Genomic DNA, 14,830 nt, shown 5'->3' on the forward strand with positions numbered 1-14,830 from the left:
AGGATGATAAAATGGCAGAAAACAAATTAAAGATAACATCAGATTAGGTCGATATTAATGATTAATCTTTTTTAATGAAATACCAATATCTCCTTAGTGATAAGTCCCCTTCTTGAAAATTAATCAACCATCTTGGTACAACTATCAACAAAGATAGAAATACTGAAGCTGTATGTATAATTCTTGAAGGAAACCTCACCCCAAAGAATCAGTGTAGGTATTCTGAAAAATGAAATGTTTTCCTGCTCTTTGATGTAAAATATTCCTTATGAAAGTGCACAAGAAATATAAATGAAGATGTTCTTGGCATGATTGCCTTTTAGCATGGCATGAACGCAGCCATTTTCTTGAAATTGTGACGTACCAGGCAAAGTTGTCACATACCAAGCTTTAGTAAGACTTTTTAATTCAATAACAAATGATTTTCAATAAGGGTAAATCATACATGTAGCTGGAAGGATAATACTAAAATATAGCAGCTGACAAATATATTTAATTTATGTGAAATCCTCGTCACAGAAGAGCACCAACTTATTCATGCAATTTGCTTCTAGCAATTGTAGTACGAAGGATAAGAGCAGGTGAATGAAATACTTCATGACCACACACACCTGGAAAGGAAGCATCCATAAATGTTAATACATTTACTTGATAAACGACTTCGCTTAGTACGTCATGTTATCAAGAAAATGGTGATGCCCAAGTTATGCTGATAAACTGTACATTATTTTTGCTTTATGCCCATCTCATACACTTTAATGGGAAATCTTGTAGATTAATAGGAAAGAACAGCGAATCCCTAGAAACATTTAAAACCAGCGCTCAAAATACACGGGGGCGGTGGGCGATTCGCCCCCGTGAGCTACAAAATCGCCCCCGTCAGGTTGCTCACGGGGGCGATTGCAAAATTAAAAATCGCCCCGGTGGAATTATAAAATAAAGATAATCTTTTCTGTTATAACTTTAACACAATATTGAGTTTCAATTTTCAAACCTTAAACCAATGAAATGGAACTAAGATTAGCGTGCAAGATTTCTCGTTTTATGAGTAGGCCTATTATTACCGATTCAGCAGTGGTTATAGGCCTACTGCGCCGTTAGTAGCGGTGCGTGTGCACGCTGCCGCGCCATGTCTGCTGGAGCTGGAGGCGATCGGGCAAGGGCAGAAACATGGTCATGGCCTGGAGAAGTTTTTCGTTGTCAGCAAATAATGAACCTCGACCAGTAAATCAATATTAGGGACTTTTAGATTTGCACGATGAGAACGTGGACTGCAACGTGTGACCTCCTTTTAAGGCACTGCCAGTGCTTAAAAGGACATGTGATTGCCAGTGCCTCAAAAGGACGTAACACGCAAATCTAAAAGTCCCTTTTGAGGAGAAGAGGAAGACCAAAATGTCGTGGAATCGGGGGCGGCGATTTCTGTTAATGACCGGGGGGGACGAAATGCGATTTTTTTTTTTACGAGGATGTTATGCGAGGGAGCGTAGAGACCGAGCGAGATTTTTTGTGCAATTTTATTAGTCTAAACGCTGCACTCTTGGGCCTTCCAGAGCCTAAAAGTGTGTTGCAGTCATTATTCAGTATATGCTATACAATTTGTTTTGCACTTTTTCAAATTTCCAGGGGGGACGGACGACCCCCCCCCCCTAAAAAAATTGAGGGGGGGGGGGACGTGTCACCCCGTCCCCCCCCCCCCCGGGATCGCCGCCCCTGCGTGGAATTATATGATAACATGGGCAGATCTACGGCGGGGGGGGGGGGGGGGGGGGGTAGGGGGTTTAACCCCCTCCCCCCCCCCCCCCCCCCCCCGGCCCCCTTGGGCTACCAAGTGAAAATGTGATATTTAAGCGGGGGGGGGGGGGGGGGAGGGGGAGGGGGATTCTGGAGAGGAGGACTACTAATCTATTTTATTTTGTTCAGGGGGCGGGGGGAAGTGAAGCGCCGTTTTAGCATGACTTTCTTTTTAACTCTTACTTTCACCTATCTCAGATTACCCTAAGTTTTTGGTTGCTGCTTTATATGTAGTTGATAATGCATGATTAAAATAAAGAGAGAGAGAGAGAGAACCACCATCATTTTGCAATGGTTCAGGGTTCGTGTAATGTACATTTAAACCATTTCTTAGCGTCTCAATCCTAAAAAAATAGCAAAACTATTTTTGAGGAAAAGCATTATACTGAATTAAATAAAGAATAATAGCTTTATATTGGATCATACTAATACTAATATGGGCTAAAGACAATGTGGTATTTGTATAGAGGTATTCCAAAATGACATTCTGATAATCGTTATGATTTCTTAACGAGACATAGCTTCTTCTCCCTATGCAAACAAAACAGAAAACAAGGTTATTTAATAAAAGGACCATGCGACAAATAATCATTATGATTGAAATTGATGCAAGGATTTTTTTTTGAATATGCAATGCTTTTCACCAGAATCTTCTTTGTAAAAACGACTTTTACAAATCTCAGCCATGCAATTCTGCCACTGTGCTGTAAGATCACTTTGAGATTAGGAGAAGTGTATTATGTAATGGGTATTTTAAATTGAATGGAACGTCTCAACTCAGTAAGCATGGCTGAGATTTGTAAAAGTTGTTTTTACAAAAATGATTCGGGTGAATAATAGTGCTTATTCAAACAAATATTCGCATCAATTTGAATCACAATCATTATTTGTCGCTTAATCCCTTTTAATGACCATGTTTTCTTTTTCGTTTGCAAGGGGAGAAGAAGATATGTCACGTTAAAGACATCATAAAGATCAGTGTTGTATGCGTATATATTATATACACAGGCCACTGAGGCCAGTAACAGCTATGTAGCTTGTAAATTTGTAAGAGGGAAAATGCTGATTGGAATGATAATGATGAAATAGCAAATAATTGAGGAGTATCATAGGTACCAATTCAATGGATATTTGTATAAAAAAGAGCCCCCGTCAGTAATAAAAGAGCCCCCGTGAGAAGGCTCACGGGGGCTCTTTTTTCGGGGGAAGAGCCCCCGTGGACAAAAAATTAATTTGAGCCCTGTTTAAAACGAATCTAAAGTCATATATGTTCGCATGTTATTTTAGTTAATTATATGTTGAATGTACATCTATGCATTTTTTCTCCCCCCCTTCTCATTTCTCTATGTATCTCATTCTAATTCTATCCCTCTGCGCCTCAGAATAGTTTACTAGATCGATGGCGCATAATAAATGCTGTGTTATTATTATTATTATTAAAGTTATTGGGTGATGTTTCCTATACATGATTTTTTTTTTCTCTCTCTCCCTTTGAGAGATGGGTGTGTCTTCAATCAGAGAGTACATGTTCAGCCTCGTGTGAATTGTCATAACACCTTCATCAAAATGTAGGTTGCCTAGCAACTGTACCCAACCCCATTGTTTGAGAGTGAGTGGTCGCGATGCATGCATTCAATGCAGAAAATTAATAAACTCAAGAGACGCGTGTTAATGCAAAGGTATGCATAGCTCGAGATCTCCTGGCAGTGAGCTACCATCAGAGGGGGTAGTTATTCTCATCATTTATCCTGTTGAGACCATGTTGAAAAACCCATCACAGATATTTTCAAATGACTCTCTTATGCTGCAATGCATTACATTTTGAAGTGAGCCACAGAAATAGGATCAATTAGGGTCATCAATAATCAAATTTAGTAATTACCGGTAAATACAAAAAAAAACTTCCTGAAAGTACAGTAGTCTGTTAAATTTTACTGTAGTAAATATGCATTACCATGCTAATCTGAGTAGCGTGATAATAATAAAAGTTGATTAGTACATTGATAAAATTAAATAAAATCCATTACTAAAGAATTATGAAGCGTTATTTACATACATGTACATGATGAATTATCAACAGTGATATGAATTTAGCCCAAAAAACATAATGAAAACTATTTTTTTTTTAATGACAAAAAAATATGCTTTATGACAGACATACATGTAGAACAACAGGGAGAGAAAGAAAAAAAAAGCAGAGAAAAAATAAACACAAACAGAGAAAGGAAAAATGCAATTAATGAACAACACAGAACATTTACAGAACAAGGGAATACAAATCAGAGAAGATTAAACAGAGAGACAAACAAACAAATAACAGACAACACAAATGCCCAAAACAACTTGAAACAAGAAATGACACAAATCAAAAGAAAAACCATAGTGGGCACTGGGACGAATAACATCAAATTTTGATTTTTGAGAGATCAATTCCTTTAATTGTTTATTCATTCCTTAATTAATATTCTATTTCCTTTGTGGTGGAAGCGGAGGTTCAGGGAAGACTACACTTTTGACAAGAGGAGAGAAACTATTTTGAGACAAAATGTGAGTGATTAATTACTTTTGGTTAGGGGAGAAATATTAAAGTAAGCGACAAGTAATAAATATTTTTCATTACAAGAGACACAAATAATGTATTTTTCTAGAATGGAGAGATATATAATAGTGTGATCGTCAAGTAATTTACTTTTGCTGATAAAAAGATAAACGAATAGGGGTGCACTTAGTGACATCGTGGATGCAGCACTGTAAATCCAAATATCTTCAACACTAGTGACAAGTACAGTCAAACCTGCTTTAGTGACCACCCATATAGAAAGACCACCTGTCTACAAGGACCACATGTTTTGTTTCCCTAGAAAATGGTTTCTTATTGAAACATATACTAAAGGAACCTGTACATAAAAACCACCTGCCTATGAAAACCACTTTTCTTGTCTCCGTTGGGTGGTCTTTATGCTTCTAAGGTGATCTTTAGTGAGAAAGACAAATAATTTGGTTGACAAAGAAATGTTAGTGTGCACGGAAAGAATTGTATTTTTCAAGACTCAGACTCACCGAGATAATTTTTGTCATCATCTTTAATAGTTAGAGAGACAAATAGTTCTGGGCCCCGTCTTACATAGAGTTGATATTAATCGCAACTACATGTATGTACCGGTACATAAGAGATAAGAGACTGCAAACTTGCGGTTGATTGGAGGACTTATGATTGATTTGGATCAATCGCAACTCTTTGTAAGACAGGGCTCTGGTTAAGGGAGAGATACTGTTAGTGTGCATGAAAAGAATACAGTGTTTTTCTCGACTCACCCAAATCATTTTTGTCATCATCTTTGAGTGCCTGGTTCTCATAATCAGTATCTGACGCCCCATCACTCAGCTCATAACCACTCGCTCGGTCCCACGCCTTCAAAGCTTTGTTTGGTGTCCTGTAATTCTCATTCCGACCTAGCACCAAGCAATGTGTGTGTGTGTGTGTGTGGTTAGTTCACACAGATTGAAAAGATGTGTACAGGAGCAAAGGAGGAGGAGGATTATCAACTAGAACACCATTATAGCATAACAATCCCAGTCCAATTCTAGCTGTGCAGAATAGAACTTTTTTTTTATCTTCTAAAGCTGCAGGCAAATAATAACTGAAAAATGCTGTCAGAATGTCATCACTTTATTAAAGCAATGGAGTTGTGGCTACATGTAAAGTGTATGTTAAACAAGCCACTGGCACTAGTCAAAGCATGCATACATTTGCACATGAACTACCAGGTAGTCTATTGTTGCACCACAAAGTCATGGTTCTAGCAGTCAACTACTGTATAATTGCCTGAAACTTTAAGAAAATGGTATTCTGATAGAAACTATACATGAAATAGATCAGGTGGTGTGCATTGGTGCATTATCAGAGACAACCTCAAGGAAAGAAAATTTTAGATGCTGAACAGGCATAGACTTGGTTCCTTCATTTTTATTTTTATTTGTTCATATTTTGTTTGTTATAGTTCAAATGGTCCCCCAGAGTGGCCTATGGTAGAGTGAATGTGCAGTGACATAGTACACAAGTCACAAGCAATTCAAACTCAACAAGCTCACAATAGTCGAACACAATGCAACAAAAAGATTTGAAGTATTTACAAATAAACTTAATTATAGCAGGATGAAAACAGAGAGACAAAAGAATACAGTAAATAGGCCAACATACCTCTAATAGGCAGAGTTTGTGGTTGAATTATGAAACATGCTACAGTGACAATTACTCTGGCAACAATTTTTAACACTCTACTTCAAATCTTGACCTAACACAATAGGAAATCCTTTATCTCATCTGGTAAAATCCCAACTAAAAGTAAGTCCTAACCCCAAATCGTCAACAAAATTAAGGAGCAACTATTTCCAATGTCAGACCACTCAATAGGTTGCCTAAGGTTGATCTGCAAGTTTATGTTTAAGTGCGAAAGCTTACCTGTGTAATAGCCATAGTGCTTGAGATGATTCCTCATAAAACTCTCATAAGGATTCTGAAAAGAAGAATATTTACGATTCATAAAGCTGTTGGAAAGCATGCATGGATTGCATGGCATGATGACTTGCTGAGTAATACCCCCCTCATGGGCAATGTTATTACATGCTAATTGTAATTGTCAGTCCATTTCATTTTTAGTGTACCTCCATCAAATCAGATTTGTTTCCATTATTTTGAGTCTGGTTTATTTCACATTTTTTTTACTTAAATGTTTCTCCAATGTTTTTGTTTTGGGTTTCTATTTCTACTTGGGCCAATTTTTGTATAAAAGTTCAATTCTCCTTTTTTTTAAATCACATTTTCTATCTATGGCACCCTCATTGATCAGAGAAAAGCCATATTTCAAAATATCAAAATTTAACCATCTATTGCATGTACTTACGAGATCATATTCAAAACTCCTGCCAGTGGTTCCCTGTAGAAACGACATGATGATTGGTTTCCTGCACTACTGCTGATTCTCCCCTCTTTATAAATGGAGGAGTTCTCTCAGTAACAGCCAATCATAATCTCTACATCATGGAAGACACGCCAAGAATGGTCCCAGCTCAGATCCAGTCATTCCAAGCTGAAAAATAAATGCAATTCTGTGGTGGAGTAGATGGTAAGATGGAGTGCTGCACTGTGTCACTACCACTGGTTTATGAAGGATGAAATGAGCTTATTTTGAAGATGGGTGTTTGGATTCCATGGTAAGATTTACCTGAGTAGTGGAGAAAGAAACAAAATGAAAATCCTTTAATACTAATCAACAACATAATACAAAATAAAATTACAACTTTCATAAAATAAATGCACAACATTACAGTGTATAGGGTTAATTAATCTTGTATTTTTACACCGACACTCGGTGAAAGACATTTTTACACTATTCATTATCATCCCTCTTTTTAAACAGCCCCCTTAAAGGGATCCGGTAACTTTGTCTCAGATTCTGAAATAAAATTCTGGATTTAGCTCATGCTGCAATAATTATAATCCTCTAGGTCAGTCAGGAACCCGATGACTTTTACAAGCCGATCACCTGTCTGACTATGAAGATATTTATGATTGGAAATCGAATCCAAATTTTGCGTTTGACATACGGTTTTCACAACACTACAGTCTATTGGGGAAAACGAGTATGGTAAAACCGGTCACTCAAAGACCTTTACTTTTTTGAGGCACTTCTTGATCATTTAGAAGCATGATTTTTTTAGGGGGGCTTCAATATTACACCATATCACAGACACTAATAACACGTAGGGGCGTGCATCTCAGATTTAACATTGTTAAACGATGCCTTTAAAGGCATTTTTTTTTTTTAATCATTTAACCGAAAACTGTCCAGTTTCGACTGGCGGTTAAACAAAATTGGAGATATCTGTGATGTTACAACACAATACTTGTCATGCTTGTATCTTTCCTCTGCTAAGATCAGAGATCGTCGGCACTGTGAGTCTGCCGAAGTTCCATAAATGTTTTTCTATAGGTCGTTGAAGTAGATTTTGACAGGTTTTTTGCATGAAGATTGAGTATAAAATAATATAGGATTTTTTTAGTGTATTAATATGCAGCTGTGTTTTGGCACTATTGCTGATGCATCCAGGAGGGGGAAAAAGCACCGACTCCAAGAACAGCGCAGGGACAGACTCGAAGTATTGTTCAAACTGTTTTGTGTTCAGGTTACCCTTAATATTGCACAGATGCTAGGGCTGGGCAAGTTACAACAAGGTGCTCAACATCCTCTCGCTCTACCTGATAAGGCTAAGACTGGAAATCTTCTTTTTGAGAGCAGATTTCCTCAAAATTGTATTTTTTGTAAGTAAAAGTGATACCAACTGATTTTATATTTTGCCGTGCAAATTATGATCATGATGGTGTTTTTGATAGATCACATTTTTTGATCAATCAGCTGTTGTTAACCCCCTGTGCGCAAAGTATGGTCTTGTTGTTTTATGACTTTTTTAGTTGCAGTGCACACACCAATCCGACATCAAATTTTTATTTAATATCGCAATATTTCTGGAATCCTTTGACGATAAATTTTCAAGATCTAGTTGAACCAATTTGTATTAAAAAACGTTGCCATCCATGTGGTTATATAATAGGGTTTAGATGTAGATCTAGATCTTATTAAAATGAATAAATTTGTGTAAAATATGAGAAACCATAGATCGAAAATCACATGCTCTTATATTTTCAAAATCTCCAGCTCCACAAACTTTGTCTTCTTTGCCTTGGCTTTGGTCACCCAATTCAAACACATCAACAAAGTGAACAAACTACCTAGATCTAGATCTAGATCTAGTACAAAGTCAATAATAATAGAGACTAGACTTGTCACCGACACTATTCTTGGCTCTTGGCTTGCTATGCCTCATTGACATCATTAGGCCAGGCTAAGGCTAAACTTAGCAAGTGGTCTTATTTTTAGGGTCTATCAGGCGAGGACGCAGGTTCGAACTGAGTCAAGTCTTTCTGATGGTGAAGTTTAAAGGTCGGTCCTCAGAGGGCCAGACGTAATTGAATAATTCTCTAAAAAATAAAAAAAATGATCCGATTAATCACTTGTCTGTAAAAACCCGGGCAACACACACACACACACACAATGTGGCAAAGTCACAGAGACAGCGTGTACGTGTGCCAGCGTCGAGGTTCTAACTTTTTTGTTGAAAAGAAAATACTAATAAAGTTATCTGACTAACTGTCCTCTCTACTCTAGACCCGTCTAGGACTAGGGCTAGGCGCTAGACCTCGTTCTCGGTTCGTGCCTGGCCTAGCTAGCAGCGGTCCCCCGGAACTCTGGCAACACAATCTGTCAGCGAACCTAGCAACCTCCGACGCCTTGCAAATCAACTGCAAGTTGCAGTGTCGTGCAACTTGAGCTGAGCTGTGCCTGACATTTTAGCGACAAAACTATCTTGATTTAGTTCATTTTAGCTGACAGCTGAAATCGACAAAATTACAGTATTCACAAATAATTGATACAAATTACTTACGGTTTTGTTCCGCTATCCCATCTATCTGTTATTTCACTCTCAAAGTCAAAATTCGTTCAACACTAGCGCCTCCTGTACTGTAATTAATGGGCCAAAGTCGAGTTTGATGGACGATTCTACTTATCTAAGAGGGGTAGGGGTACAGGAAAATAAAGTTAGCTGATTCTTTTATCTGAAAAGACCTTTGCAAATTCAGTTTATGATTAACTGATACTTATAATTTTAAACTTTTAAGTATATTCAAATTCAAATTGTTACTATTTATGTGATATTTTTGTGTAAAAGTAGACAAAGTTTTCAAAAGGGTAATAAACTGAGCCCCATAGGCTAATTGGATTAATCTCTAAAAAAAATAGCGCCCCCTTTCGTCCGGAACAAAATCTCTTCGTCTTTGGTCTTGATCGGAAGTCGAGAAACAACCGCGACCATGGTATAAAACTCACTATTTTATCATGTACACAATGAAAAACATGTAAATAATTATATGTAACATGTAATTCAATCATATGAGTTCTCTACTAAGTATAAGATTAGAATATTATCAGCGTGATGTTAGAGATTGTAAGAGATTTGCATGTTCAACCACTGTGACGTCGTTTCTTCCAAGTGTAGTCCCGAACGTTGACATTTTTGATGTAACGATGGGCACTAGCTTTGTATTGAGGAGTAAACTCGCATTCAAAAAGTTGAGCCCTTGGATAATTCTCATGTTAATCAGTTACATTAATGGTGATCGATGTCTTCGAATATTTAACATACCAGTTACAAATTTTGAGCAATTATAAGTTGAGTCGAGGACAAATGCAAGACAGGTGCAGACAATTTGTAATCCGGACATGGACTTCGTACCCGACCCGCATTCATAATCATAGTCGTACTGTAACTTGTTGGAGATCTAGTTCTAGTCGTACTCGTAGTGGTGTTGGCAGAGTCTGAATTCTGAAAGGCGTGGTGACAATACAAATTATATAATGGCATCCATTTGTGCCTGCATGCACGTTGAGTGATGTAAAGAAATGTGAAAGTCTAAAGGCTTGATGACATCGGCATGAATGTGCGCATGACGCGTAATGTGGGCGCTGTTCCGAGAATAATTAGGAACATCCGCACAAACGTAAAAAGATACGTTCGCGAAAAATAAGGATCATCCTCATTTGCGCTGATGATTCTGATTTTCCAATTCGCGTGTTGGCGATGTTAAAAATGGAATCCTGCGATGATTTTCTTGATGCATTTTATTTTTACATTGACTTTGTACCAAGACTTTCACGTTACGAGCAATAAATCCTTGGGAAGACTGACAACCAATAAAAGTAGACGGTGAACTGGGGGTATTTTATCACGCGAAATCCATTCTTTGCGGATTCCGTTTTCCGCATCTCCAGCGCGCAGATCGGGAACCTGAAACCTGCAAAGCCCTGAAAAAAATGTGGACAATTTTTATTTTTTCGGACGCATTTTGCCTGCTTATAGACCCTACGAGGATATATCCTCGTTTATGCAGACGATCCTCATTCTCGTACCAGCGCCCCTACTTGTGTATGACTGACTGTAGTGGTCTGTACGTCATTGCCCATTCCCGCACATGACAAACTTTGCTTTTTGTGGACCCTTATTTCTACTCGTACAAAGCACTTTATAGTCTGTGAAGAATGTAACCAAAAAGGTGGCAATTTATTACTGGAATGATCAATGATGGTGCTTTATGTATCTTCCACATGTTTTATGATGATTTGGAATATTATGAGCTAACATGCAATTTATTTGACAAAACCAAGTCAAAAGCGCTGACCCCCGAGTCTGTTGAGAGTATGCCAAGTTGGTTCCATTTAAAACGCAAATAGAGATATGGAATGCGAAAATGCCTGATTTTGCGATGTCAACTTTGGTGTAAAAAATACTTTTCAGTTTGCGGGAGCTCTTTTTCCATTTACCAGAGCACTTCTGGAGCTTCCGAAAGGGCTCACTGCTCCCATGTTGTTGTTTTTTCACTGATAGGAAACAATGCAGATACTACAAAATTAGTAGGCCCTCCTTTTGATTCATGGCCTTGGTTTTGTATTTACTTTATTAAGTTTAAATAAGCCCATATTTATTGACATCTACTGCTGGAGAGAGATTAACATTGAAGCAAACCTTGTAGTTGTAAATTGATTTCTGTTTTTTGTTTGTCTCCTTCTACAGCCTTCCCACAAGACATTCAAAATCAAGCAGAAGCTTGCTAAGAAGCAAAAGCAGAATCGCCCCATCCCACAGTGGGTGCGTCTCAGGACAGGCAACAGGATTCGGTAAGTCAATCAAACCTTCACCGTCTGCACTTTGTCTCCCATACCTGATCTGTACCGTGTCAGTAAGGCAATAGATGGGGTGGTTGGAGGGTGGGGGGGGGGGGGGGGGGTCAATAGTGCACAGCTTCAAGGTGGTAGAGGCAATTTTGCTATAATATAGCTGACTTAGTGAAAAACACCATTTGAAGAGAAAAGGAAAGGATTTATAAAAGCGGTGAACTCTGATAAAAGTTGGTTAAGAGTTGAGAGAGAAATAAATTCAGTCTTGAAAATAATGTGCTTCCTGTTTCAAATCCCAACCTTTTTTTGGAGGATTTGTTACTAATTGTTACCAGAAAATAGTAAAGCTTCTCTACGCATCTTTTTTCTAGGATTTCCATTTGACTTCAAACAGATAGTTGTGTTACTCTTTTTATTCCTATTTGCTAGTAATTTGAGAATATGTTGCAAAATTGCATTTTCCCAAGTCAATTTAGCTCACATTCTTCATGTAGAGTTGGTGGCAAAGTATAGAATAGATTGTGTAAGAAATGATGATTTTGTTTTGTTTATGTCTCTACAGCTACAACGCCAAGAGACGTCACTGGAAGCGAACGAAGCTGAACTTCTAGGATGTTCTGATCAACGGACTGTTCTTTCTCTTCACATGGACAAACTCTAAGCAAGCATCAGCCCAGACTCAGGGCAACCGTCACATCTTGCTCAGAACAGAACATCACATGAGTACTCATGATGAGTTGATGGAAAGCATAGTTCACTAAAATTCAAACTTTGCAGATAATTATGATCACTTTCGCAAGATGGTGTTTAAAAGGCTCCTGGTTTTTCGCTACTTGGTCGTCGTCATCGTCGTCATCATCATCACCGGAACCCTCCAGCTCTGGAAATCTGGATTTGAATCAGGAAGTTTATTTGAAGCCCGTCCTGCGTGACCTGGTCATGTTTGTCAATAAATGTTTCTTCATGTGAAGAGGATATCAAACTTGCAGCTCTTTCATTATTTATTCACATTTTTTCTTTGTTTCTCTTACAGTGGAAACTTGTTATAAATTGCTTTGATGTTACAAGAAACCTGATATAACAGGTAATTTTATGGTCTCAAAGGCCTTCTTATAGCGAGTTTCCACTGTATTCTCATTCTGTTCCGATGAGAGTGAAATGTTTGTACGAGTGTATTGGGGAAGACCCAGCTAGTGAATATTTAAATGTGACTCTGTGAATGCAAGGAGGCATCTTGATTCTGGAAGAGATTTGTAATGTGTTGCTGTTGAGGACTGTATTCCTATCATAACAGATCGCATGTTAGATGTTCAAAGGAATGCATTTGTTTGGATTCTTGCTTTTTCCATGCTCTAAATTATCTGTTACCAATTGAAAATATCTGATCTGTAATTGTAGAAATATTGGAAATTTGGTTGGAAATGGAAATTAAGATTTGGGCCCCTTTGTATGAAAAAGTTAATATTGATTTGAATCGATCACAATTCCTATATCTTTGATACACAGTTGCAATTACTGTAATACAAAGTTGTGATTCATTGGAATCATTCACAACTTTCAAATGGGAGCCCTTAATTTAAGTGAGAAATGATGATGATGAAGTGCTTAATGATCACGAACATGAAACTTTTCTCGGTATACCGGTAGCTCATTATACAGTGTGTGAGAACCGAGATGGGAGAACTGAGAAATTGTGCGTCAAATTAAAGTTTTGTGCTGTGGGTGCCTCCATTTGATTTGAGATGTATAGTATGGTCCTATAAAAAAGAAAAGAAATTTTTAACCGAAATGTCTGTGAGAAAAGCTATAGAGCAACAGGACGCTCCTACATTATTGACCATAGAGTAGCTCTAAACAATGCTAGGTTAAAGATAAACTGGAGTTCTGGTAAAAAAAGAAAATTAATTCTCACAGAATCTAACAAAACACACACTGAATGTTCAAGATTACAAATAAATGTCATGTGCCAAACAATTTTGGAAGAAAATTTATACTGGCTGAGTAATGAGCATAGAAAGATAAGGAAATCAGGGTAGTACTAGCCCCGACACCATGTGTGTTGTCCCATATACATCTTTCTGTGTAAGTGATTGTTACTTTACCAAGACTCGGCCAAATTTATGATGATTTTGATGACTCAAGAACCTTGCATTACACACCATTACTTACATGCTATATGATCAACTTTTCTGAATCCATTCCACACCTTTTCTTTCACAATGCAATTGCATTACCAGAACTCAAGTTTATCTTTACTGCTTGACAACACTGGACAAGTTCATAATAATGCAAGCTATGAAACACTCACCTGACTGTGAGACTTAGTAGGAGTTCCTTTAGCTTAGAGAGAAAGGATGAAGTGACTGCTGTGCATATGTGCAGGAGTAATATTCATCGTATGGTAACAAAATGGGTCTCTTGCAATGAAAGGGATTATGTGTAATTAGTCTCTTTCCTCATATTCTTTTCTTTTTCCTCTTCCCCTTTTCCTCCCTAGCCCTCTCTCACTCCCACTCTCTCTCCCTCTACAATTCTCTTTCTCTAGCCCTCTCACTCTCATTTTCTCTCTTCCCCTCTCTCTTTCCTTCTCCCTTTATAATTCTTTCTTTCCCTTCCTAGGCCTCTCTCACGCCCATTTCCCCCCTCTTTCCTTCTCCCTCTATCATTTCTCTCCCTCCCTCTCTTGCCCTCTCCTTTCCCTCTATAATTCTCTATTTCTCTTTCTGAAGCCCCCCCCCCCCCTCTCTCTCTCTCTCTCTCTCTCTCTCTCTCCTGGTCTTGTGCACATGCACAATGTTTCCCCTTTCGTGACCGTTGGTTATCATGAAATTACTCCCTTTTTTATAACTCCCATTCATTGTTCTTTCTCTGCTTACATTCCTCAGCAGAAACCAAACATACATCAAAATTTCCCCTTGTAAGTCCATGGTTAAATCAATCTTGTTGTCAATAAAATAAAAATAAATAAAATAAGAAGGAAAAAAAACAGAGTTATGGCACACTTACTCATAACTAAATAAATGCAGTAGCTTATTTCCATTGATTTCGAATTCAAGCAAAGAAACTACTAGGTCTTGGTCAAGAGCATGTGAAATCAATGATAACCATACTGTGTTAAAGAATATCGGTACAAATACATGTACAACAAAATGCAGAATTTCACACTGAACAACTCTACAATTAATTGACACACAGTATCTGAATTGAAACAATGATTCATGTTGCTTTGATTAAAACCTACTTTT

General features: G+C 37.8%; 1 protein-coding gene across 1 annotated transcript in view; it reads right to left on the bottom strand.

The window, feature by feature from the left end:
* Positions 1–9,400, bottom strand: part of LOC589459 — a 68,487-nt gene extending 59,087 nt beyond the window's left edge. Inside the window, exons 1-4 of the mRNA XM_030989726.1 lie at positions 9,298–9,400; positions 6,699–7,019; positions 6,257–6,311; positions 5,110–5,247 (exon numbers count right to left, since the gene is read on the bottom strand). Of these exons, the coding sequence (XP_030845586.1) occupies positions 5,110–5,247; positions 6,257–6,311; positions 6,699–6,746 (241 nt within the window). The 5' untranslated portion in view covers positions 6,747–7,019; positions 9,298–9,400. The remainder of the gene's footprint in view (positions 1–5,109; positions 5,248–6,256; positions 6,312–6,698; positions 7,020–9,297) is intronic.
* Positions 9,401–14,830: the final 5,430 nt, after the last annotated feature.

Source organism: Strongylocentrotus purpuratus, unplaced genomic scaffold, assembly GCF_000002235.5.
Source record: "Strongylocentrotus purpuratus isolate Spur 01 unplaced genomic scaffold, Spur_5.0 spur5_scaffold_18, whole genome shotgun sequence".
Taxonomy (NCBI): Eukaryota; Metazoa; Echinodermata; class Echinoidea; order Camarodonta; family Strongylocentrotidae; genus Strongylocentrotus; species Strongylocentrotus purpuratus.